Genomic DNA, 27,492 nt, shown 5'->3' with positions numbered 1-27,492 from the left:
AGAATTTACTTCTCCCGTGGAGCAATAACACTGAACTATAATATGTTCAACATAGTGTGGAAAACCTTCAGTTTACATGAGCTTTTTAGCTGGGGGTTGGTTGTTTAAATTCAAGTCTGAGTGGGAGGAATCTACCAGTGTGAATGCAAAGCTTTTTGTAAGTTTTCAATACCTGTCATTGCTTTTTGGTAAGTAGCTTGTAAGCAGTGGCTTTAACAGCTGCAATTTAGATACCCTTAAAAGTAAAATAAAATGGCAGGTCATAGAATGCAAATAAAACTGTGTAGAAGATGTTTTGAGGTCTCAAAATATATAGTTCAGTTTGAAGGGAACTGACGCGTGGTTCTTGCTATAAATAGTTATTAACCTGGTCAGCAGTGTTGGAGAATAAATTTATGCACTCTATGGAGTGCAGGCAGGATGCTGGTAGTTTCATAAGCCATTTCACAATTCTGAAAGCTGCAGAATATCCTAAAAGCAATGTTGTAAAAAGCAGTGACTCCTGGGAGATGTTGGAGCAGCTCCTTTCAGAGATGAGTTTTATAACTCCTGTAGCCTGGCCTTTAGCAAGGACTCCAGTGCCTCCATGGCCAGATGATTTTAAAATGGGTAGAACTGACACAAACAAGAAAATGTTGCCTGTGGACATAAGAAATGTGAACATATTAAAGGTTTTCTCATGTTATATAGAAAATATCAGTGTGAGGTTTTTTTTGAAGTATGTGTTTTCTTAAAGATTAACTAATAATATTGCTGCATTTGGCACCCATTACAGCTCTGATGAGACAGCTGCTGCATCCATTCACTCCATCAGTTATGGCAACAAATTCCTTCATTATGACACTAAAATGGAAATGTATCATTCTTCTTGTACTAACTTTGTACAACAGAGGGTGCTTGGTGACAATATTCTCAATGTGTGTGACATTTCCTAAACAAATTATGCTCAAGAAAACCTTCCACTGAAGTTGTCATTTATATAGCAGTCAACTCTTGTATAATGTTCACAGCTTTTGTTATGAGGTGGCTACGCTGTTAAAATTTTAATAAGTGGGACCACAAAGTATGAGCAGGATCACAGCATGATCTGATTTAGGGGTCCCATTGAAGCACCTTTTAGCCTGGGTGGTGTTGGCAGTTGTCTGATTACAGTGGAGATGCTTGTTTGCTCTATCTTCCAACTTTGCAAAGCCCAGAGAAGTTGTTTAAGGTGATTACGAGCTCTGTTCTCACCTCTTGTCTTCCCTTGGCAGAAAATTGCAGGAGACACAGATGTCGACAGCCTCGAAGCTGGAGGAGGCCGAACACAAAGTTCAAGCTTTGCAAACAGGTTTGGCTTCACTTTTGTGACCTATTCCAGTGATCAGGTGGGAGGTGAGAGGAGAGGGATCATTGGGTGTATCAGGACTGTGTGTGAACCAGCTCCTGGAGGTTCAGGGAGATCCCACAGAGCTTTGTGAATCAGAGCTTCTTTTGGGCTCACACCCAGTCTGGTGGTAAATACAGGAGACAAGTCCATGTAGGACCTGCAGGATCAGAGTATCCCTGAAATTACAGCAGGCCATGGAACTTACCATCCATGTGTGTTCTCCTCTGGCTTCACACACTCCTGAACTGAGATAACTGTGTAGTGATCCGTGTGAACCCAGTTTCTACCACTGTGTCTTGCCTGTTGCTATGACTTGCCATAAATTTTCATCCCTGTACACTTAGAGGTTCCAGATCTGGGCACATTTGGCTTCGTTTACTATGAGAAAACAAGAAGTGTTTTTTTCCCTGAACTATTGCAATGAGTATTTCAAATAAGTAATCAGTTTAACCAGTGTAATAAGAAATTAATTATGTCTGGCTTTGTTAAGCAGAAACTGGGAATTTTTTGCAATGTAACAGAAATATCACAGAAAATTTTTAAAAAATCAAAATTCTGTGTTTTTTCTAAGTCATAAGCCTAGGCAGAAAGATATAGCAAAGAATTTTTCATCAGGAGATGTACAGCTTTATTTATGGCTGAATACTGCTGTTTCAGTACTGTAATGCTTCATGTTTATGCCTTTTAGCCTTGGAAAAAACCAGGACAGAACTATTTGATCTGAAAACAAAATACGACGAAGAAACTACTGCAAAGTAAGATTTCCTTGTTTTCTTTCTATGTCTCCCTTCAGGGTATCACTGCTTCTTTTTTTTTGTTTTGCATCTGTCTGTTGGAGACAGACAAGATGGGGGAGGCTCAGGCGTCCAAATTTGTTGGAAAACATGGTCATAATTTGGCCTCCTATGGAGAGATTATTAGTTTTCATCTTTTCTTCCACCCAGTAAGACTTTTCCTGGCACACACGCTGCTGCTTTCCTGGTTTCGTTCTCAGGTGCTTCATCTGTTTATCTTTTACACTATATATCTCTAGCATTTTATTTAGAAAAAGGGTTATTTCAGGAATATTCACTGTGATCTTTCAATCTTGGTGAAAAATAAAATTTCATTTAGCAAAGGATTTGTGTTTCACTGTTAGGCACCCTGGTTCCTTCTACTCCTGGGGTAGCAGTCGTTGCTCTGTCAGGTTCACCCCAAACTGCAGAGAGTAGCATTTTTGGCAGATTTCTCTTGTTTTCAAGTAGGACATGAAGGTAGTCTCAAAAATATATATTCTTGTCTTCCTAATGGCTACTGTTTTCAATTATCCTCTGGTTTTATTAACAATCAGGGCAGGGAACAACAAAAGAGACAGACTGCTGCTGGTTTCCTTTGAACCCTTCATATTTAAGGAAAGTTAATAATGAGAAAGAATTCTCATGATCAGCAGGATAAAGCCCAAAGAGTCATTTCTGTGTCTGGAAGTGGGATAGGAATGAAGAAACCATTTCAGATGGCTGGGACACTGTAAGGGAAGGGATGGGAGATGTGTCACCTCCCTGTGCCCACAGAGTCCCACCTTCACCTCACTTCCAACCCTTGCTCCTACCCTCACCACCCTCCCTGGCACAGGAGAAATGGGAAGTGAAGGCTGTCGGAAGCTCCTTGTTGAGGCATGAAAATCCATAGGCTGGGTTGGATGGGAGGAGTGACCTGGGCTTGGGTTTATCCATAAAGGGCTTTCTGGTGTGGTTCCTGCCACTCTGGACAATACAGGGTTTTAGCACCAGTCAAACTGGCACCAAGTCTGAATTTCTTAGCCCGTGGTTCTGTGGCTGCCGAGGATCTGATTCCCCACTGAGCTCATGGGGAACTTGGAGCTCAGCGAATGCAGCCCATGGTAGTTCACAGTCCATCAGCACTTGGAGTTGAAACACCTTTTACACCATTCAGGATAAGGTAAATTTTGGGTTTGCTCTGGAAATCCAGTTCCCTCTGAGTTCCATGCAAGATGAGTTCCATATGAGGTGATCAAAAGTAGTTTTGTTCCCTCATTGTTTCATCCCTCTCTAAGAGGCACTGACTAATGATGGGTCTGGTGGAGCCATCATTTTTTTCCTGCACATAACTGATTTTGCTGTTATTTTGTCTTGCAGTCGCTTCTGGGGGAACAGGCAAAGGCCAGTGGTTGTAGGCACTGAACCTAATGACCCCTCACCCTCTGTAATGTGTTTATTTGCAGAGTGTTTGCTTCGTTTTCAATACTGTTTCCCTAAGTGCTGTAATTTATCTTAAACTGAGAAAAGTCTGTTCCCTAAAATATTTGTTTGCATTTCTAATCTCATTCTTTCAGGGAGATTCACACAGAAATATTCTCATGATTTGGAGTATGATTCTTACCTAATATATATAGAATTACATAAAAATTAGTAACATCTGCAGTAACAAGAAGTTTATTGTGTTCTGTGGCAGAATGATTATGAAGACTGGGTCTGGAATATAGTGGTCATGGAGCTGAATCCTGAAGCAGACATTAAGCTTGTGCTTTATCTCCCAGACTAATGTGCTGTGAAAACAAACATGTAGGACCTGATAACAGCAGAAATATTTTATCATTGTTTTGGATATTTATGGCAGGAATAGTTCTTGCATAACAACAATCATCTGTAGCGTTTGTAGCCCGAATTTTGCAATATGGAAGTCTAGAAAAACATGAAAAGGGAACTGAATGTAGACAGTGAAATTGAGTCATCTATTTTAATTGTAAAAGCTGGGAGAAATGCTGAAAAAACACCAATAAAAAGGGTGAAAGACAGTTTGATTCTCTTCTAAAAAGAAATCCTCTTTTGATCTAAGTCTGAAAAGCTACTTGTATTGCCAATTTTAATTTTATGTTTTAAAAACATGTGATTTTTATCTTAGGCCAGAATTGTTAGTTTTACAGACACTTATTTGATGCAGATGAATTGGAGTGCCTTCAGGAAAAAAACAGATAATTGTCAATTTTTTAAAGCTAACAGTGCTTTTAAGATTTTCAGTCTCAGAATAAAACTGTCTTTCAGCTACTTGAAACTTTGAAAATCTTTCACACCAGAAAAAAAACCACCAAAAAACCCCAAGAAAGCAAAAGGAATACACAGTAAGAAGCCTCAGTTATCAACATTAAGGAGTCTGGATTTTGTCCTGGCGACTGGTCGTGATCTTGAAGTTGGGAATCACTGTGTCAACTTGTTTATCTTTAATGTCCCGTTCAAAGTACGTGCAGAGGGGAGGGATGGAGGTGCAGCTGGGCACCTTGGGGTGGTGAGATCAGTGGCTGGATTGAAAATCTCCAGTCAAATTAGGTTCTGTCATATGCCCCATGTCTAAAAATCCCCCGTTGCCTTTTGCAGGGAGCAGGTGGGTCTGTGCCCCCCCCGGCCCCCGTGCCGGGCGCCGAAGGTGTTAATGACAAAAAGAAGTTTATTATGTGCAGTCATTGCAGTCTGTCAGCTGGAATATCAGAAGCTGCATTTGACAAGATGGCAGCAGCAAAGTTTTCCATGTGTAGGCTTGAAGTAAAATGTAATTAGCCTTTATGTGCAGAACAAGGATCCATTGATGAATACAGCTGGTCTTTGTTTTCTTCTGTCATTGAGTGTGGGAGGTAAAAGTGTTCTTCTTCATGTTTATTAATACAAGATTCCTTAGACAAATGGCAAGCACAGTTTAATATTTGTTGGAACACAGAGGGGCTTGCCAAAACAGTTGTTGTGTAAGAGGATTTCAAGGTTTTCAGATTATAATCATCTCTGGGTTAAATAAATGAATGATTACTCTGCCTTTTTCAATTAAAGAGGCACATCCTCTCTTGAGGCCTGATACTGATTTTGTTTGCTGTCCCACACGTTTCTATCAGCAAACCTGGATTTAACCAGCACTAATGAGTTTGATCTGGAGATTCTATCGGAGCTGGAACTGAAAAGCAAACTCAGACTTGAGTTTCAGGAAAAGTAAAGAATGTTGGGTTTGGTTTTTTTCATAGCGCAACAGACTTTTTTCTTTCTTTCTTCTCTGCAGAAAAAGAAACATTCTGTATACATTTCCTTAAGTTTTCCAGGGACAAAGTGTTCTCCTCAGTAATGTTGCTCTTTCACTTCTGGTTTGCTGCAGAGTCCAAACAAGTGTTTGGGATTCCCAGCTGAGCAGTTAATGCTCCCAGCCGGAATGGTTGAATTCCAGTTTCAGATCAATTCCAGAGCCACCTCTTCGCTCCGACCCCTCCTCTCCCCCAACCTAAATGAATTCTAATTGGAAAAGGATCTTGGGTTGTAGCACATACAGTAGGCTTGTTACATTACTGTTAACATGTGGGTTGAGGCTCCCTGCCTTTGATGAAAGAAAATATCGAATTTCACTGAAATGCTCCATTTTCACCAGCCAACTTTAAGTAGTCTTGTGAGGATTTTGGGTACTGCCCCCCCTTTTGCAATAAAATGCATTCATAAACAACACAAACCAGAAGTTTAGGTTAAGGTTGTCAGTCAGAGCAGCTCTGCCACCAGCTTTGTTACCTGAGGATTTTCTCAAAGATTCAGACTTTTTGTTGTTTTAAAAGTCGAGTGTGCACAGGAACGTGATGGGATATTCATATTTCATGTTTGCTGAAGTAGTCATCTGAAAACAACTACTTTCAATAACTCATAGGAAAATATTTTGCCTCCAGAATATGAAGCACAGAATTGTTGTCCTTCCATAGATCAGACTGATTATTATTTTTTTTGGCAGCACAGCTGAGGATGACACAGGAGGGCATATGGGAACAGAAGGAGATGCCTGTGGTTTTTGACTCTTTGGGGTGAAGGCTCCTCTTCCACATTATCAAACAGACCTGTTCTTCAGGCACCAGTGTAGACTAAAGTTATAAAGATGTAATTTTCTGCATGGAAGGACTGTAGGATTGAGCTTGAAGACAGGTAGAGGACCAGAAGTTGTAGAGAATTCCTGAAGAATTATTTCTGCCCCAAGTTATGTGGTGGAATTGGATTTCAAGTATTCATGTGAAATCTGTTACATTGGGGCAAATCTCAGTTAACTTGGACTTCAGGGGAATCATTGCCCATATATTGTGAGAATTGAATTATTTACTTTAATTTTTTTTTTTACCAAATCTTTCTTGGTTAAGTGCTGGCTGGTGCCAATACATCACTTCTCAAATGTTTGTAGTTTTCCATTTTGATGGTGCTCAGGGTCGAATTGAATAAAAAATAAAGTCATGCTCCCTCCAGCATCACATAATTACTGTGATAGATGATCTCAAATGCTGCTTCCCCCCATTGAGCATGAAATACTGTAGTTAGGGTGGTTGTGTTGTACATGACATGAAATAGCTTCTATTTGCTGTGCCTTTAAGGTCTTAAAGTTTCCTATTTCCTGTTCTTTTGATGAGTCATTAACTTCTAATGCTCAGCTCTGGAATTATTGCTGTATTTAAAATGATTTCCCTAAAAACAGGAGATGGAGAACTTCATAGGCCGTGTCTCTTGGTATTTTCTCTTCTTAAATTTCCAAATCATATTGCTACTAGTGAAGCCTCAGGGGTGGTAGCAATGGGGGGATGAGAAACCAGGGAAGATGTTACAGAGAACTACTTTTTTAATGAAAAAAAAATGAAGAAAAACTGAATGTTTTGAATCTTACAGAAAGCTCTGTCTTCATTTTACAATTCGAGGTGTTTGTTCAGAGTTTTAACTGTGCCTTATGCAAAACTCAGCAGGCTGAAAGTCACTATGTAGCATTAATATCTTGCCTAAAAACCTAGAAGTGAAAAGGAATGAAAATACTTTGGAGTCTGCTTTTTGTTTTGATCTAAAGCTCTGGTGTGAAGTCAGGCTTGAGAGCCCAAGTGCAAACCAGCATTTTTTGTCACATTTCTGGTTCAGCCTGGAATCGCACCAGGAAAGTTGCAAAGCTGTGTGTGGAGAGAATTCAGTGTTCCTGTAAAACACTTGGCTTTGTGAAGTCCCGAGTGCTTGCTTGAACCACTGGCATTACCTTTACTTTTGGGTAGGGAAACCGAGGCGTGAGGGGTGTGTACGATGCTCAAAGCCAACAGGTCTGGTCTTGACTGGAGTCTAGAAATGTGCAGCCATGAGATTGATAACCCACAAACTGACAAAAAGATTATTTATTTTCATTTTTAATTTCCGAGTGTTCATTTCTGAGAACTCCATATTTGTGGAGCCTTTGGAGTCAGTAGGAGTTTATGCTGTAGCTGGGCTCTGTTGCCTCTTTTGTTAGACTTGTATTGCTTGCAATTAGTTAATGTAACTTTCTGACAGCACTGAAGAGCCCCAGGTCCTTTCAGGGCTTTTATTTTGTTTGTTTTTTAACCTCCGGTGAGACTGTTCAGTGCCTTTTTCTAGTATAGCCTAAAAGCTGGTGTTATTTAACAACCCAAAGTAGAAAAAAAAAATAGCCTCAGGGTATTCCAGCATATTCTAGTCATCACCCTGTTATCTCTAACCTTGGGTTGACATGAGATCCTTAGATGGAAGTCTTTAAATAAATGCAAAGTCCTGCATCAGAGGGTCTCAGGCTCCTGTGCCAGCCAAGCTGTGGATCATCCCAGCCATGGATACCACCACAGATCCTCACTGGGAATGAAGCTTCATGGAGAGGCTGTAGCATCCTTGGTGCCTTGGTCTGTATGAAATGACAAAGGGCAGAACTGTCCCTGTCCTGTCTGTTCTCACTTGCTCTTGTGGAACCAAACCTGGTGCAGCTGCCTTAGTCCACGAGTGGAAGAACCACAAGTGTGTTCCTGCCATCCCATCCCCGTTGCCAGCAGGGATTGGCTTTCCCTGCGAGTCCAACAAAAGGCCAGTCCAATTTTTTGAGCCATCTTGCCACAGCAGATCCTTTTACCTGTGACAGCTGAACTTTCTGAGGTGCCTGGGAGGGTCACGTGAGGAAGAAGAGGAGCAAGTTAGAGGGAAGGAACACCCTCTCACAGAGTCACATCTGCCTCCCAGCATGGACAAGATCTTTGGTTTCCGTCTCCCAGTCAGCTGAGCTCGGGTTTCAGGCAGCTCTTTCATGTATGTCTACAAATTATAAGTCTCTCTTTTTTTTTTTTTTTTTTTCAATGCAAAGTAGCAAATCAACAGAGTTATTTTGGTCCAGAACCGCTTCCTGGCGAGGTCTTGTCTGTGAAAGCAGGAGGGCACGTGGTTCTGCTGTGCTCCTGCAGGGAGCTACTGCAGGACTGGGACAGCGGGGGAGGCAGGCGGGATAAATCCTGGAATCATCCAAAACCTCTGTTTCCAATGGGGGGCCTGCCCTGTGGGGTTACCCCTTCCCAATCCCAGAGCAGAGCTCTCCCTGAGGTGCTGAGTTAAACTGACAGGCCCTGCAGCACTTGTGTCTACCTGGCCACCGCATTCAGTGGGTGGCTTCCTGCACTGGTGCGGATTTGGAGTTCTCCTTGATGGATCCAGAGATGGATTCCAGCTGCTTTTCCCACTCCCACGCAGGCAAAAAAAAATGAGTCACGTAGAGTGTGTTGTGCTCCCTCATTTAATGGAAAGGAATGACTGTCCTGAACGAGAATGGAGGTTTAGGGAACTGTGTAACATCCCAAGCACTAAAACTCTGTATCCTGAAAAACAGCCTCTTTCTTCTGCTTTGGTCTTTTTTCCCTTTGGAAGTGTAGAGATTTGTTTTGAGAGCTGGTGACCTGCTGCCCCAAGTACCACATTGTTTCATACAGTTTTCACAATCACCTAGTGCTGTCATTTGGGTTTTCTTTTTTTTGTTTGCCTTTTCCAAGAGCAGGAAGGTGTGAGCCATCAGTCAGTGGCTGCAGCTGGCACAGCCTTTATTGGAAGCATCCTATGCTGTTTCCTCATTAGCCAGGTTTTTCAGCATCTCATTGAACCTACACCTAAATGTGTCTGATCCCATCCCTGCCTTAAAAAGTTGCTGTGGTGCATCAGCTATAAGTCACCTGACTGCAGAAACAGGAGTTTTATCCTCTCCTCAGTTGCTTTAAAAAGAAGTATTTCCGATTTGTGTTATTAATACTATTGATGTTGTGGACTTTGGGATGTTCCCATTATTCAGGGTAAAGGCTACAGAATGAAGTCCTGTGCCTGTATTACTGTGCAGATCATCCCTGTTGCCTTCACAAGGGCTTTAAAACTGCACTTATTTCTCCTGCCCATTCCCATATAAACCTTGGACTTCCCTTTGAGCCCTTCTTGGTACCTATGGCAGAAGCAGAGCTGGCAAGGAAATATCTGTGTTGGCGCATGCAGGAGTCACCCCAACACTTCCCCCTCTGCATTTCCCCTGTTGTAGGGAGAAGGGGATTTTGTCCTGTAGATTTTGAGCAGTTTTGGCAGTGCTGTGACCTTAAAATGGTGGCATTTCAAGTAAATCAAAGATTTTTCTGAGAAGCAGCTGCAGCATGGGGCAGGTCAGGGTGTGGATGCCAGGGGAGCGTGTCCTGTCTGGTTCAGCCCCTTCTGATCCTCTTGGAGACATCACTTAATGGGACCTAAGAAATATTGTCTCATTTACATATCCTCTGATCTAATTAAAAGACAATAAAGCCATGTGGGATTGCAGTTTTGTGTCACAGAAGATATCTGGTGTGATGAAATTGAATCGCTTTATCTTGATGAAATTTTTTTGAAAAAAATGTTTCAATGAAGAAGTTTTAAAAAAATATTATCTTTTATCAAGAAACTGAGAATCCCAGGCATTGGAACCAGGATTGAGCACTGATTCAGGGATTTGGTAGAGCTGGGTGTTGGCCAGCTCGTGGAGCAGAAGGGATAAGGCAGGATGATGCAGGCACTAAACCCAAGAAAAACAATAGACAACATGCAGGCCTGTTAATAACTTCATTAGCATTCATGTAAAGCATTAAATAAACAAATGCATAATACACAAATCCTGTAAGCCTGAGATTATTAACCCTTAACACTGATCTGGTGTGTTCCTGCAGGGGCAAACCATGGCAGAGGCTGTGATTTTGTGCCTGTGCTGGCCTTGCCTCCCAGTTTTTTAACATGTTGAGAAACTGAGTCCCAGGGAGATTGGTCAGGGGCTGGAATACTGGAAGGCAGCCAGAATTACAGCAAGGATCAAACCTGAGAAATCAAGGCAGTGGATGGAAGAAAGGACTGCTGCTTCCCCTATTTTGCTTAGGTACAGCTGTGTGATGCTCAGAATAAACCCCAGCTGATCTAGAGCTGCTTGCACATTCCAAATAACCTGTTTGTAAGAAATTTTGAGCAAAAATTAAATTTGACTGAAGTGCTGCCTTAGGGTCAGTAATACTCTGTAGCAGTTTTTCAGTGGCTTTTAATAGATGGTCTTTGGTTACTTGTGATCCCCAACTACACACCTTGTCTTCATTCTTTCCCTCAAACTAATGAACTTGCAGCTGAATGGTGTAATTTTTTTTTTTCTTCTCCCCAGTACAGTTTTTTATTAGTGAGGGGTTTTGGGCTAGCCTGGTCTTGATTTGTTTTGTGGTGGCTACCAGACATAAATCTCCTGAGTTCCCTGTGGACTGCACTCACTGGATGATAACTTGCCCTCCTGCCCCTCCTCCTGGGGGAACTCATGTGGCTGAACCAGTCCTAACCTGGACTGCTGGGTTGAAGGCAGTTGGGTTTTCAGCTATACTAACAATCTTATATATTCATATATATTTATATATTTAAAAAATAGAAATGAAGTGCCATGGCAACTTTTGTCCAGTGGTTTCAATTTTCTTCCTTTTCCTTCCTTTGATTCAGTGTTCAGCACTGGGCAAAGGGAATCTTTCTGTTACAGCTGGTGTTAAGCAGAGTGTTGCAGGGGGAGGACTGTGAACAGGTAACTTCCTCTGCATGGTTTCCTCAAGAAATTGTATTTACTGATGTTTCATTTCCTATGTATTTCCTCATTTATGGGATGGGGATTATTAACCTGCCTGAACACGGTGGTTATATCAGACAGATAACCTCAGGGGCACATGTGGCTTTCATAAAACTATACCACCCATTTCCATCATTGTGAACCGTGTCATCCACCAGTTGGGTCGCCATAAATCGCTGTGAAATGCACACAGCCTTAACCAGCAGTGAGAAGCACATAACTTAACCATGGGGTAACTAACCATCTTAATAAATCTAAATTCACTCTTTACTGGAGACACTTCAGGGAAAGTGGGAACAATTTCTACAGCCTGTTATCCCACGTGGTCCCGGTAATGTAAAGGGTAAGTAGAGCTCTTGTTCTGCAGAGAGATCCCTATACCCTGCTCTCTGTTTCACCCTCTGTGTTTGGGAATCTGTGCCTCATGTAAAACAAATAAAAAGGGCTGCCAAGCAACCGGTTCTGCAGCCAGAGTGCCCAGCACCGTGTTCAGGGCCGTCATTAAAAGATTTCATGAAACAGCCTTAAAAATGAAAAGTTTCCTTTCTGGGAGAGAGAGAGATAATTGAACTCATTGATTTGTTTCACGGTTTGTTTGCCCTTTCATTCCCTTCCTGAGGTGCTGTTTGTTGAGGAATGTCTCCAATTGCCAGAAAGACAGTGGGGTGTCTAATATTTCCCCGCCAGCTCTCCTTTCAGCCAGAGCAGAGTACTGTGGCAAGCCTACGATATGAATTTTTAATGCAGAACTTTATAACATAGCCCTTGCAGCACGGCTGCACTACTCTCTTGAGCTTTCAGATTTAATGCTCTGATGAACAGAGCACAGACTTGGGGCATTCGACAGCAGTCGGAATTAACCCCCGAGTTACCGAGTGTGCAGCAGTTAATTTCCCTGCAGATTAATGCGGACACAGGAGGAAAGGCTGCAGATACTCCCTCATTGGAAAAGCGTCTAAAGAACTGGGATTTTGACTTGCAAAATTACCTGGGATATATTTTCCCTCTTTTGCTGATAATGGGGATTTTTAAGGCTCCTTACTTTTCCTGGGCTCAACAACTCTGCAGTCATTGTGTGCTGGGTAAAAGGACACTGTCTTGCCCACTGTCCGGGCTCGGATAATGATCCAGGTTGGATGTCCAGAGAGGGAAAAAAATTAAATCAGCTCTGTAGTGCATCATGGAGATGAACTTGCCATAGTTCCTATTCTTCCAGATCATATCATTTAGCTGTTTATATAGTGAATCATGATAGTCTATCTGAGGGGATTTTGCTCTATTTGGAATATGATCTTAACTAGATGTGGATGTTCTTACTAGCCCATCATCTTATTTACCTAGTGAGAAGCATAGACTGGAGATAAGTAGCCCAAATTATTACTCTTCAGGGCATTAGCACATGTTTGTCAGTGTTGAATTTCATCTGCCTGTTCACCTGACTCGTTTTACTGTCTGAACTTTTTACTCTTCTGCAGTCTTGGTAATAATAATTCTGCCTTACTGCAGTTAGTGCTGCTGTGCTGCTCATCAACTTCTCTAAATCAGCCCTTTACTTATTAAACAACACCCCTCCTAATGGATTATCTGGAGGAATATTGCTCTCGATATCCTTCACAGTCTGTCTGTGTAGTCCTTAGGTTTTTCCTAGCTAGTTCTTTTTGGTAGCAGAGCATTTCACAGCCAGGACTGGGCTTGTCGGGGGTCTCGACAGGATTTTGTCAAGACAAAAATGCAGCATTTGTAGGTTTAACTTTGATAGTGGAGGAGGAGCCTGATGTATTTGAATTGTGATAGGACTGGTGTAAACCAGAGAGAATTAGACAGGACACAGGACATGCCAGGTGTTAATGGCACTCAGGAGAAAGACATAACAAGGAGTTTGTGCTCGGGTAGCGTTAAACCATTTGCCTTAAGCCTCTGTGAATGAGAAATGCAAGTTGTTCTTAACTGATACCACGGAAGTACATTTACACTTTTTAATCTTAAATCAGCATCTCAGCTTTAGGGAGACATTTACACATTTGTTTCAGATGAGGTCTTTTAAGCAGCTTGTCTTATTGATTATAGACCCAAGATTGGCTTTGCTTCCTCCACTGTTATTACTGACTCACGAGATTAAGGTTTTCAAGGCTTGGTGCTAAATGCAGAGAGATCCTGTCACTTCATTCAGTAGTTCTAGGTATCTATTAACTTTCTTTCTATATAAAACCACCGTATTTTGATAGGAAATTTAGCTGGAGCCTGGCTTATGAAAAGGACACTCCTGTTTTCATTCCTGTGCTGGTAATTAGCTCTGTGTCTTATTTTTGTTGTGTCAAGCACACTACCTAAACCAAGGCTGATGACTCAGTTTTGCCATATGTAAAAAGGGCACATGGGGTGAGGCAAGACTTCATTAATGTGGATAGTCTTTCAGTCCTTGGATAGGGAAGTGGAAGTGCTGTTCTGATGCTTGCATTGTAGCTGTAAAAATAAATGTACCCAAATAGAAGCGCATAAAATGCGTTTGCTGACCGTTCATTTGAACATCCATTAGGTCATCCTGTGATGAATGGAAATGTTCTTCTTTCCTGGAGACCACACCAAAGGAAACAAGATGCATATGGCATCTGCCATAATAATAACTCTGTGTTACCACTGGCTGCCCCATTGCAGGGCACTGGGATGGGCAGTTTTAATCATTCTCCCTTTTTTTCATTGTTTTACCTGTGTGGTGCTTTAATGTGGGAGTCTTCTGCTTTTCCTGAGCCAAAGTGGAAATATTTATTGAACGAGTTGTAGCAGATTTTTATATGCAGAGTGGTAGAGTTGGGGAGCATGACTCACAGGAAGTAAAAAAGATCAACAGATTCAGTATTTTTAACCATTTTGATTCCTCTCCATGGTCCTTCCCATTTGGGGGAAGGGGAGGAAGAACAGCAAGAGGCGGAGTGTCCTATCCCACATTCCAGAGACAGCTCTGCCTGATGCTCCCTGTCTTGACCCAAATCCTAGTGATAAGCAAACAGAGGTCTTCTGGAGTGCCTCCCACTCAGGCACTTTCAGTAGTGCTCACCTTCTGTGGCTTTGAAGTTTGCCTGCATGGCCAGAATGAGCTTTTCCTATTACTGACCCAAGATAAAACATAGATTTTTTTTTTTAAATTTTTTTTTTTTTAATTGCATGTAGTCAGAATAAAGTAGCTGCTGTGGTAGGTTATACTTTTTAATCACAGATTTTAATGTTGAGACCTGCAGGATCTGAGTCAAAAGGTTGTATCTGGACTATTTTAAACTTGGGGCTCAAAGCCAGAATTGATACATGTTCTACTTTTTAAAGTGCAAGTAAATGCCTGGAATGGCTTATATTTCTAGGGCAGAAGTTGAAATAATTAAATTGCAGCAGAGTACACGATATGGGTGTCTTTGAAGATCATAGTAAGAAAATATTCCTTGGTAATATACAGTAGCACTTTTAATAACTTCCCCGTCCTGGGTTGTTTTAGATGTGTGGAGCCAGTTGGGAAATGTGCATTAGCATTGCAAGTTGCCATCTGAGTGACAACAAACAACTCCTGCTGTTGGAATGCTAACAACGACAAGTCATTTGGTACAGCCATTTGCCAGTTTAATGGCTTAAGCAGCTTAGTTTTAATTAAACAGCAGCTTCTGTGTATGATATCAGAGAAAATAATGTTCTCCTTACAAGCTGAGTTGTTTAGTGTTGTCCCCAACTTGCTGGAGATCCCAACAGCCTCTCTGTTCCAGCATTCAGCTGGTGCATTGTCTGCCAGTTCATGTGCAAAATTCGTTTTCAGTAAAGCAAACAAACCCTTTTGGGGTATGGATGAGATTTAATCTATTAGTTACATGCAAACTCAGCCTTGCCTTGGAGGCAGGAGTTGTTCTTTGGGTGGGAAGAGCTCCATCCATGGGCTAAAGCTGTGTTTCCTCACAGAGTGTGTAAGTTGGGAGATCCTTCACCCCTCTGCCCAAGGGCTGTACGAGTAAGGGACTGGGAGCTTATTGATAAGGGGTAAAATTCCTGCCTGGTGTCAGAAGGTTCATCTGACATGAAGACAAAGTGACTGGAGTGTTCAAAGACAATTTGGACAGGGCTTGGAGTAACCTGGGCTAGTGGAAGGTGTCCCTGCCCACAGCAGGGGGTTGGAACGAGATGAGCCTTAAGGTCCCTTCCCACCCAACCCATTCTAGGATTCTGTGCTACTCTGTTGTAGGAAGAGTGAGGGTTCTGGTGGTCTATCTGAAGTTAATTTCATAGAGAGTGACAGTCAGGAAAAGCAGTCATGTCCTTTGCATTTCACTCCCTAGTACCTGAAATCTAGAAACCCACTTTTGTGCTGGAGGTGACAACCTTGTTCTCTTCAAGAATCATTTTGCAGGTTGCAGAATGAGGGTTTGGTGGGGAGTGACAGAGGAAGGTGGTGTTGCTACTTACAGACACAGCTCCTATTCTCATTCAGGCTGCCTTTCAACTGCTGTCTTTTCAGAAAGCTCTTTTTAGTCTGCAAGCAATATGTGGTGTGGGCTCACTGTATTCCTTGGCTGGTGTTCCTTTCTCTAAGAGGACGGTGTAAACGTGAACTTCTGTGTGGCAGGTGAAGGTCTAACACTTGGACTACTTAAGATTAGACCTGTAACATCACATGTAGACAACTGATTATAAACAGCCTGGGTTTCAGAGCTGTTCCTTTTGACTTCTGGTGTTGAAAATCTCAGCCCCAGCACTGGTTTCAGAGTTACCTGGTCCTGCTGTGTGCCAAGAGCCGTGAGCTCCAAATAAGTCGAGATCCTTTGCAGGAATTTTCCCATCTTCTTTATTTCTCCTCTTCATTTCCCAACCCTTCCCCTTCAGTCCTCGCATACCTTTGCATCAGTGTGGCAGTTTATGCAAAACCTGTAATTCTGATGTTACACCCGTGAGAACAAAAATAAGGGGGCCACCAGAGGTTTTTGGAGGTTAAGAAGGTCATAAAAACTCAGAATGCACAAGTTCAGCTCAAGTTATGCTTATTGGGGCAAGTGTTTCACATCTTGAACTAGAACCTCTTGAGACTTGGTACAGCTTAGCATTATCTGATCTATTTAATCACATTTCCATGCAATCAGGTATATTCATCAACAGAGAACACTGTGAGCAAGTTGAATGAAACCATTACTCAACACAATTTCTGGCTTTGGTAGTAGAAAGTACCCAGTAAGTTTTAGGCAGCAGAGCTGCTGGTTTTAGCTCAACAGCAGATCATCCACGAAGGAAATGAGGGCCAGAAGGCGACTGCTGCCGGTGGCTTCTCCTGTCTTTCCCTGCTGGATAAATGGGTGCCCAGAGCCTTGAGGACAGTGCTCATTAGCCCCTGGCAGCGGGAAGTGCCTGCTCAGAGGCAGGAAGGAGTGACCTGTGCTGCTGTTTGTGCAGGGAGATAAGTGATGGGGGCTCCATGTGGGCATGTTTGGAGAAGGAAATGGTTCCGTGTGTTCGGTGGGGCCCACCCTCCTCCCACCCTCCTCCCACCCTCCAGCATTCCGGTCTTGGCCACATCATGTGCAGGCTGAGGCAGAAAAGCCCTTGTTTCACAAGCATCTTGAACCTGTAACTGGTGGCCACTCAGTTCTGTCTGCAGGAACTTCTTTTAGTTGAATAAAATAAACAGCAAATGAGTGTTTGGTTACAAGTCATGGGTGAATGGGTGGATTTCTGTGTCTTCTCTCATTAATTATTTGGGGGAAATGCTGTTGGTTTATTAAAAGCACAACTGTAGTCACAGCGAGGGGGTAGGGGTTAAAGTTGTATTTTATAAAATTGCTGGCAAAAAATACGCACACAAAGTGGCCCATAGTAAATAATCAGCAATTTTGGTAGTTACTCCAGTCTGCAGTCACTTAAATTCATCAGCAGTCTTTCCTTGGCTTTGCATATGGATGAATGTCTTGAAGTATGTTGTGACTTCTTGTACAGATAGAAAAAAATATCACCCATCAGGTCTCATTCTTACAAGAGCAGTAAAGATACAACGTTGTTGTTGTAATCATGAAGGTTTCTGGTGCTCCCAAATTGTGCATTACTGGTTTTTCATCATCTTGGTAAATCAAGGAGATGTTCTTGTCACCAGTCACAAAAGGAAGGTAATACAGAGCCTTTCTTTAATGCCATGTGCTTCAGAGCTGATGTTGTAAAACAGTTTATCCTTTTTTTCCCCAGAGCTCTCTACTTTTTAAGGGCTTTGTTTTGCACGCTGCTGCAAATACATTTGCTGCTTGCATTAGTCACTTACAGTACTTAGATCCTGTAACTATTTAATTGTTAACATTTGGAACCAGCTGTAATTATCTTTTATTATTATTATTTTTAATGGGCATAATGCTTTCTTTCCTCTCCAGCTTTCCTCAACATTTGAGGGATCTTTAAGGTATCCTAACACTGGAGCAGCATCTTTGACTCCTGTTTACACTGTTTGTTTTCTTATCTCTCTAAAATACTGTGCTCACCAAGGATTTTTTGTCTGCCTGAAGTTTTTGTTTCCCTTGGGTGTCTAAAATGGATATCCCAGGGAAAAATACACTTAAAGGTAAGGTCCTAATCACCATCTTCCAAGACTGCTTTGCATTCAGTGCCTGGGAGAACTACACACCCACGTGGAGCTGCTCCATAAACCTGATGCAAATATCAGTTGATATAATTCCTTGTTGGTTTTGATACCTAAAACGATAAAAGAAATGGTGGTTACCAACTTTTATCACTGGCTGTTCTACTAAATGTTCTTTTCATCCATGTTCTAGTTAGGAACAGAGGGTTTTCTTTCACTTTTATGTAAAGGCGTGGAACTCCTTAGTTTAACTATTAGTTTTTCTTATACCTTATTTGAATTTTTCCATATCTGAAACCATAAAAACTAGAGGTGCTTGACTTCAGTATTAATGGCACTCTTTATCCCAGTGTTTATTGTTTGGTGGGGAAGCTGGAGAGAGGGAAAGATGATCATGTTGATGGTGATGTCGTTCACATGTGGGGGACTATCCATGGACAGGCTTTTCTTTGAGCTTCTAATTAAGATCCTGTGGATCTCAGGGATGCAGGAAGGCTCCCAGCTTTGCCATGTGGCCAGGCAGGCTGTGCTGGTATTAAATGAGCTCTGTGCTGATGGTCTAGATCAGTGATTTTCTGTATGTTCTGCAAATTCCTGCAATTCCACTGGTTATTGCTAAGAAATCACAGTAATAACTGTGAAAGGCAACCAGTCATAAACTGTAAATGTGCTGTACTGATGTTTCATCCTCTGATGGAAAACTCCAGGTAGTCTGGAAGTTAGAAAGGTCAGAAATGACTCTTAGAGATCCCCTGGTGTACAAATTTTAGCTGGGACTTGATCCTTTTAACCCTGTGGATATCTGTCCATGGGACAGCAGTGACTCCCTTGCCTTTCCCCTCTTCATTGCCTTCATTCTGTTGTGGTCCTTGTTATAGTTTTAAATATACAATATCTTGGTGTTAAGTGTGTCAGACCAACTTAACTCATCAGAAAACCATTTCAGCAGAGGGTTTGTAGCTGATAATGGGTGTGCTTTTGCCCTCTTCCCTAAAAGACAGTGGCCACTAAATATAGCAGTGCGAGCTATTTTTTGATTATGTAACATCTCTGTCTGTACTCTGATTAAATAATCTATTTTCTTGGCAAAGGAGTGCAAGTTAATTTTCTGTTATTGATCAAAAACATATTTTAGCTTTGATACAAATGACTTATTTGTCTTGTTGCCTGTTGGATTGATTTTTGTCACCCTCGTGTCGTCAGTGATGCCGTGGCAGAGCCAGGAAGGGAGCTGGGGATGGTGAGACCTGCCAGGCACGTGCCCATTCTCACCCAGGGCAGTGTTTAACAGTCTCCCTGTACAGTGTGTGGTGGATAAGCCTTTTTATCCTAACAATTTTTGTTCCTGTTCTTCAGTCAATGTATTGTCTGTATTAACTAAACTGTTATTATTTTTTATTTATCATTTACACACACATTTTTCCTAGTTAATTCCTGTTCCTTTGTACCTTCTACCTTCATATCAGTGGGACTGTAGTAAGGTTGGCTGTACCAAATACCCTATGTGGCCAGGGCCTGTGGAAGACTTAATTATTGTCCATTCCTTGGAACAAATTTAAGAAAAAAAACTTTGTGGGTTGAATTCATGAGCTTTACAATGTATTCTTGCATCCTGCCTATACAGAGCTCCCCTCCCACACCTTTTATTTCTGTTATGACATCAAATAAACCTGGTTGCACACTTGAGCCTATGGCTTGGGAGGATGGAAGTGCAGGGAAGGAGGCAGAGCCCTGTGCAGCCAGTGAGTCTGGCCCCATCCTCGCTGTTTGTAAAACACTTCAGAGGCAAAGTGAGGTTCCCTGGATTACTGATTTACTGCTTGAGGCCATAAAAGGAGCTGAGCCCAGGGAAAACAGCAGTAGACTAAATAAGCTTTATTCTGAAAGTTTCAAACTTTTACACATACAGTGCAGGAACTGATGGCACAAACTGTTCACTTCTGGGGAAAGAAGGGGAAATTCCCCTGCTCCTGTGCCTGTGTACAAGGTCATGTTCCAGCAAAGTACCCAGCTGAACCCACAGGTTCAGAGGTTTGAGGCTGTCACACCTGGGAAATGTGGGTGCTGCAGTGGGGGAGCAGAGTGTGGTGGAGGTGGGACACCCCCCAGGGCTCTGGGCTCACCTTTACACCTCCCCAGGTCAGGGGATGGGCAGGGAGGGGTGTTTGGCACTGAAGGTCTAAACAGTCTGAAACTCTCATTAAGCATATGCTGGGTTTGTGGCTCTGAGACCACTTGGTTACAGAATTAGCACTGCATCAAAAACCAGGCAGATCCAGAGGGTCAGTCAGCACTGTCTTCTTACCTCCTTTCTCTGCTGCAGCTGTTTGTTCATGTAGGAAGGATGGTTTTCATCCACTGAAGAGGTTTCTGATGTAGCAGAAGTGTTGAGGAATTGTCATTAGCAACAGAAAACCAATATTTCCAGTTCAAATTCCCCTTCTGTAGAAACATTAAACCAGTTATATTAACTGTTGAAACAGAATAATCAAATAGTTCCTTATTGCAGACTACAACATTAGTCAAGCCTGAAGCTGTTTTACTTCAGCAGTATTTTAAAGGCAAAACAACTGTTGCAAGGGAAATAAAGAACTTGAAAAGTATTACTGAAATTATATTGTAAAAGGCTAAATTAGAAAACTGTGCACTGTTGTCCTCCAAGGGCTTGAAGTAGTACCTGGTAGGGTTGAGTTTTGCCACGAAGGATTATTTAAGGTAATTTTGCTGTCTAATATATATCCAGTTTCAATTCTGTGTAGACAGGCAATCTGTCAGTCATATTAGTGAGCATCCCTCATAATCCAGTACAACTGGAAGCTTAAGTTGGGAAAGAATTGAGCAGCTTTGTATATTCAGCAAAGATTTAAAGGTAAACCTGCTGGCTGGTACAGGAGGCTTGAGTGAAGCCAACGTTAACCAGATCCTTGACCAACTCCTGAGGGCAGCTGGGGTTCAGCCTGCTTTTTGGGTGCCCCACTGGAGTGAGAGCCAACCTAGAGAAGGGAAGGGAGAGAGAAGAATGCAATTCCTTCATCTGAAGACCAGGAGGTTGCTCTGTGTCTCAGACATCTGTCCACGTTCTGTGGTAATGAACTGCTGCTTGTGCAGGTTTAGACAACACCAGTTCTCCTTCCCCCGGGTTGTTTTCTCTGTTCCATGGTCTCACATTCCCTGCTTTGTTTCTTTCCACCTGTTTTTTTGCTGCTTTGTCACTCAGGTCAGCAGGATTGATGCTGTTGAGAGCTATAAACTGAAACAGCAGAGCACTGGCACGATTGCCATTTGACAGAAGTGGTGTTTCCATTCTGAGCAAAGCTGGGACAAATTGGGAACAGAGAAAAACCATGTTGGTAGTTGGATACATTATTATATAGACAGCAATCATCCTGGTTGTTGATCTTCAGCATAGCTCATGGGTGAGGTAAAACCTACTCAAAATGTAGAGTAAGCACATCTCTATCATGCTATCTGCTATTTTAATTCCATTTATTGGATGGGAGGACATCAATTACCTGTATCAGAGACCATGTAATGTGATTTTCTTTGATAGCCAGAAGGAAATACTTACTTTAGATGATAGCAGAGAATAGTCACATCACCTATATTCATTGCTAAACCAAAAGCATGTAAAACACTTCCCCAAATACATCTCCCACTTGAATGCTGTGTTCCTGCAGAGTCAACATTTAGCTTTTCCTTTGCACAACTTGCATGTCCCTTCCTCAGATAAAGGACAGATAAAACAATGCCTACTTTGTTGCCCATCACTGATGCTCCAGGTGCATTTGGCAGTGTAGGGAAGCAGGATGTTGTCATATTTGGGTGCCTGTGGGTGAATGTGCTTGGAGCAGCATGGTAAGAAATAGGAACTTGGAGATTATTGGCCTGGTGGACACATTCATCTTGTTTGATGCCAATAAATCATTCCAAAGGCCATGTGGGATGTTCTCTTGCACTCCATAGTGCCAGTTACCAAGTCAGACTGGGTAGAGGCAACAGATGATTTAGAGAACTGAAGCATTTGAGCTACAATTGGAACAGGTATGGATTTCTCTCCTTTAATCTGTGATATTTTCCCTAAAAACATTCAGGTCACTGGGGGATAACTGTTCTCCACCAGGGAGGAGCTGGTGGTGTGTCATTGCTGTGGTGGGAAGCAGTAATTTCCCCTTGATCTCTGTCTGTGAAGTGACACCTGTACATAGAATTTCTTACTGCACTCTTTGTTTTCAAGCTGTTGCACTGAATAAAGACTGTGGGAAATTAGAGAAAAGCATTTTATAGGTTCTTACAGTGATGGACAAAGATACAGAATAAGTAAGGGGAGAAATTAATAGATACCTAGATTTTCCAAATTACTGGGCCCCTCAGCTCTCTCTGTGGTTAAGGAGAAGAAGAGATGCTGGGTGTCTCTGGAAAGAAGCTCCTAAGGATCAGTATGGAATATGAATGTTGCTATAGTAAAAATTGTGAACAGTCTCCAATTGTTGAGGTTATTTTTGCTCTAAAGACAACAAACATACAGAAATTCTGGCATTGGTGTAGTATGAGGGATGATTGTTCATTTTTGGGTTGTAACTACTCAAAACCCAAAGTGATGTTTCAGATGTGACATGGTGATTCTAAAAAAAAAAAAAAAAAAAAAAAAAAAAAAATCAAAAAACTCCTGTATCTTTGCCAAGGTATTTGTGCTTATTTTTAAACTCCAGTAACATTATTAAGTAAGTTAAAATATTTGTGTGTATTTTTAGAGGATCTTTAATCAAAGCACATACAATTCTTCCTGCTGATTCTTCAGTTTAAAGTATTGCCAATCCGATAAAATAGAATGACACTTAAGATGCCTGCAATTAGGATTTCTAATTTTGGCTAAATTATCTATTTTAACTCCATCAGTAAAAAAAAAAAATTCTTGCAGGTGCTCTATCTCCAAAGTATAAAACTATCTATCTATCTATCCATCTATCTGTCTATCCTACCTACCTATTATTATTGTTGCTGTTGTTTATTTTCATATTTATTTAATATTTTATTTGTTTGGAGAAACAATTCTAAAAGAGCTTATGTGAGTTGTAGGACAGCAGTGTTAGTAAGATTTGGTCTTTAAGGAAGCTTTTATTTTATTCTTTGTTATACTTTTTTTTTTTTTCAAGTAAAAGAAAAACTGGCGAGTTCTGCTCCTGTGCTGCAGGAGCCTGTTTGTGCATCCCCTGCCCTGCATGACCACAGCCTTTATCCCTTTTTCCAAAGGAAATGGAGCTTCCACGAGCCTGTGGTGTGTTTTACTGCCAGCCTGCTCAGCCACCCCTTTGCAGTCAATCAGTTCCCCTCCTAAATTAACTTGGGAGCTGATGATTGACTTGGGCAGTAATTAACAGCCTTAAAAATCCCCGGCACAGGGAGCTCTGGTGAAGCTTGTAGGGATTGGGAATGGAAGACAGACAAATAGCCTGTTTGAGGGCAGCAGGTTGAGGGAGCAGCAGTTCCTCTCCCCTTGCAGGGTGATCAGCCATGCCTGTGCTGCTGGAAAGCGTCCATAACGTGCATTTCCTACAATTTGTGGGTGGGAGGTGAAGAGGTGGCATTTAAGGGATCAGGGAGGGACGTAGAGATGCTGCAGGAGGAAGCAGCAGTGGGGGGCAGCTGAAGGCACAGATGGGACAGCTGATACTGTCACAGTGGGTACTGTCTAAACAACTTCATAGGAACAATCGATAGGAAGCAGGGCTTTGTTTGGATTGGGGCTTAGGGAGGATGTGTATTATATCCACTGACTCACCTCCATGTGGAGCATCACAGGAAGCAGCCACAGGGTGTCAGGTAAAACTGCTCCTGCCAAATCTGGGTTTGCAGTAGTGCTGACTTGCTGATCACAGTGAGGGTTTGCTCACTGTGGGAATCCTGTAAACTCAAAAAGAAAAACCCAGTCAAGAACACACCTGACTCCACCACTTCAGAGGCTGCTGCTTGTTCTCCTCCATCAACCAGTTCAGAGCTTCTGTTTGGAGTAAATTGGTATCAGGCAAGTCTATTAAATTTCACACAAATGATGGCTGCTCTGTTTAATTGTGTAGCAAATTAACTGACATCTGAAGCTCTGAGCAGACTGCAGAAATGCTCAACTCCTGGCAACAGGAATAAACACCCAGAGAGCAGGGTAAGGACCCAGAGCCTCAAACTTTCCCACCTGCTCTTCAGGGATTGAGTTCTGGAAGTCAGCGAAGTGCAGGGCTGCAGGATGCTTTAGATTAGGGTTTCTACCAGTGTGGACCACAAACCCCACTACTGGAATAAATGAATGGAAAGGGGTTCAGTGTCTTGTATGAGATGCACGTTCCTCCTGCTTATATTGGGATCAGAAAGAAGTGAGGGGATGGAAAACCTGGGAACCAGCAGGGAACTTGCTTTGTGTGCAAGGAGAGCAGGTTTCCTAATAGAAAATCCTCTAAAGCTCAATCCAAATGTTTGGATCCTCGGGAAACAATGATTTCATCAGCAAATCTAAGTGCAGAGTGTACCCAAAAGACCCCAAATGAGGACAGTTACAGGGAGTGTGAGGTTTAATAATGCTGCTGCCTTGATGTGATTAATAAGGCTGCTGATTTCCCATGTCTTATCAGCCGACTCTAACACTGGTTTGTATATTTGTTATCTCCATTCTGCGTTGTGGTATGGGAGGATAAATAGAAATACCATGGAGGCGACAGGAAACAAAACAAAAATAATCAAACATGTTTATCACTAGAGCATTAAAATGGCTGCTGTGGCAGACACCAGATGAATTATGCAATACATAACTTAATTCTCTGGGCCACAGATGTTTCATTTTTCCTGCAAGAAGCTGATTGAACCTTGAATGACAGTTTCAGGCAGTCTTTGATTGCTCTGTGGGTCACATGCTTGATATGACCTGCATTTGAGTTGCTTTCTACATGCTGTTGCTTTATAAAACATGTAAAATTGACATCGTGTTGGCTGCTCAAGGCCAAGTCAGGAGCAATTCCATGGGTTTGATATGCTTTGTGTGCAAGGGAGGCAGAGGGAAGGGTGCCTGTGTTTAAATTCTGGTGTGTTATTGAATCAGCTGAAGTCAGGAGAGGGGAATTGCAGCGAGCTCTTTCAATTTGTACCAGGAGGCACTAGGAAATTGGGAATTTGCTGCATCTGTGTCATCTTACATTGTTAGAAAATCCTCAGAGCCGTGGTGTCGGATCAGGCAGTGACTCCTGCTTCCCAGGGCAGTGCTGGGAAGGCAACTGGGAACATTTGTCTAAATAGGCTCCTCTGAGCACTTTAAACCCCAACCTGGAGGTTTTATTCCCCACCCTGAGGACTCAATCCTGAAAATCTGCTGGGTTTGTGCTGGTGCTGGTGCAGAACCTCAATCTCGGGACATTCATGTGGGTGGGATTCTGACATAAATACATCAAAAATTAAACATCAGAAAGTCCTTTCTGCTTTTCTCCATAGCCTGTAAAGGCGGGTGAGAAGGATTTCAGCAAAAGGAACTGCAGGGACTCCTCTCTTTGCCTGCAGGAGGACCTGCAGTACTGGAGCCCACTGCTTGTGAGCTTCCAAATTTCTCTCCAGCTCTCTCAGAAGTTGGTGGAAATGGATTTTTAGGTCTGTCTAAATAAGGTGGTTTCTGCAAATTTCAGGTGCAAAAATTATCTCGTGTTTCAGCACCCTCTTTGAACTCCCCTTTGGCCCAAAGGATTGTCTCCAGTGGTCTGAGTTGGAAGGAAACCCAAAATAATCCAAATCTGGACACTCTTAATTACTGATTTTAACACTGCTCATAAGGCTTTGCAGGGTAAAGCAAAAACACAGGGTGAAAGAGGAATGTTTATGAGAGATCTGTTCTTGTGGAGAGAAAATCCCAGTGAAAGCTGAGTAAGAACTGTTTAAATGGAGGGTTGAACAGTTTGGGGAGCCAAGATTCATATTGGCTGTGGTGCAACGTGTATAAATATGTGCCATGTAAGAAAAGAAAAAATATGGACCATCTATTTATGTATTGGGCTACTTTTTAATTCAACCAGTATGCCTTTTCTTGATTCCAGTTGCTTCCATTAAGTGTTCTTTGGTTTGCCAAGTGTGCCAAGGTCATGTGTGTGTGACACTATGGGTGTTACAGCTCTTGGGTGCTGTGTTGTTATCAGTTATATATAATTCTTACTATTTCTCTTTGTGTTTTATTGAGCATATCAATTAGTGTCACTCATATCAATTTCTCTCCAGAAATGATTAAGAAAACATTGCTGATCTTTAGGAACTGCTCCCTTGTGTATCACTGAAACAAAGCTGATTTCTGTTGTCTTTAAAACTTCATAATTGCAAACATGATTTTTTTTTTTATCCTTTAAATCCTGACTTCAGCCATGAAAGAGAAAACAAAGTGCAGTGCAGGTTTTCTTGGAAAGCAGCTTTCTTACAGACTGAAAAATGTTTTATTCTGTAGGGTTTTTTCCCTCTTAACAAGCGAGATGATTCTTGTCTTGTATTGTCCAAGCATCCCAGGCTTTACAAGCAGTTTCTTTAACCTTTCTCAATATTTGATGATCACTTGACATCTTTCAAGCACCCAGGACCTCATTTGTTTGAAGATCACACCTGCAGCTGGCGTGGCTGCTTGATCCTGGTGTGCTTAATGAGAAATCTTTACACGAGGTTTATTTTTTCAGCCTGAATGTGTGTGTGGTGCGAGGGTAACAGTGAGGGGAAACTGGAATTAATTCTAATAAAAAAAAAAAAAAAAGATGGAAAAAGCATTGAGTCCCTCTCCTTTTTGCTAGGGGAGGGACTTGATTTAGTGGAGGATATCTGCAAAGAGGGGTCTGGGCAATGTAAAGTGGACATTTCCCCAGATTAATCCACGTGACGTGTGGTGTAATCGCCGGAGCACCTGAACCCAGCCTTTCTTTGATCTCTCAATTTAAAGCCTTCAGTGTTTCACTGCTTAGCAGAGAGAGGATTTTTTTCTTCAATTGAGTTCCTAGGAAAGGAAACACCCAGTTCATTACTAAACTTGGTGGATTTATGAATCCCTGAACAGAGAAATTCTTTTACAAGGGGCCTGGATTTATATGACATTGGAAAAAGGATTATCTGATCTGAAGATCCTTAGAGGGCTGCTCTGAAAGAAAATATTAACCTATAGCTCTTGCAATTTGAAAAGTAGATTTGAGAACTTAGTAGTAAAAAGTGTGTGAGATCTTCCTCTTTGACATGCTGAAATCACTTTTTATTTTGTTCTTTGTACAACCCTTCTGCCTATTACATTTCCATCTTCTATTAGCAATAAAGGGGAATTTATCCTCTGTGGATGTTTGTTGGATTTGAATCATTATGAATTCTAAAAATGCCTAAACTGTGTGTGCAGTAATACTCATAAAGTGCAAGAAAAATAGAATTAGTGGGGGTTTTGTTATTACCTTCTATCAGAAACTTTCTAAGAGCTTCAAAGAAAATGTTTGGTGGTTCTTTCTTTCCTCGAAATTAGGCAACAAATCACAGGCACCTTGACATGGTCACTGAGGTGCAGAGATTAGGTGAGGGGATCTACCAGAAATGCTTAGGAAGAAGTTTAAATTTGGGTAGGAAATTTGTCATCCTGGTTTGCTCAAAGAAAAAATAGAATTGCATATTC

General features: G+C 41.9%; 1 protein-coding gene across 7 annotated transcripts in view; it reads left to right on the top strand.

Moving 5' to 3' along the window:
• Nucleotides 1–27,492, top strand: part of CUX1 (cut like homeobox 1) — a 271,777-nt gene that overhangs the window by 139,137 nt on the left and 105,148 nt on the right. For all 7 annotated transcript variants that reach the window (XM_027664422.1, XM_027664423.1, XM_027664418.1 and 4 more), the window contains exons 7-8: nt 1,254–1,330; nt 2,058–2,124. In XM_027664422.1, coding sequence (XP_027520223.1) covers nt 1,254–1,330; nt 2,058–2,124 — 144 coding nt within the window. The remainder of the gene's footprint in view (nt 1–1,253; nt 1,331–2,057; nt 2,125–27,492) is intronic.

The sequence above is a fragment of the Corapipo altera genome, unplaced genomic scaffold, assembly GCF_003945725.1.
Source record: "Corapipo altera isolate COAL_440 unplaced genomic scaffold, ASM394572v1 181b, whole genome shotgun sequence".
Lineage (NCBI taxonomy): Eukaryota > Metazoa > Chordata > Aves > Passeriformes > Pipridae > Corapipo > Corapipo altera.
Note: the sequence above shows the minus strand (reverse complement) of the source record. Positions and strands in the feature narration are given on the sequence as shown.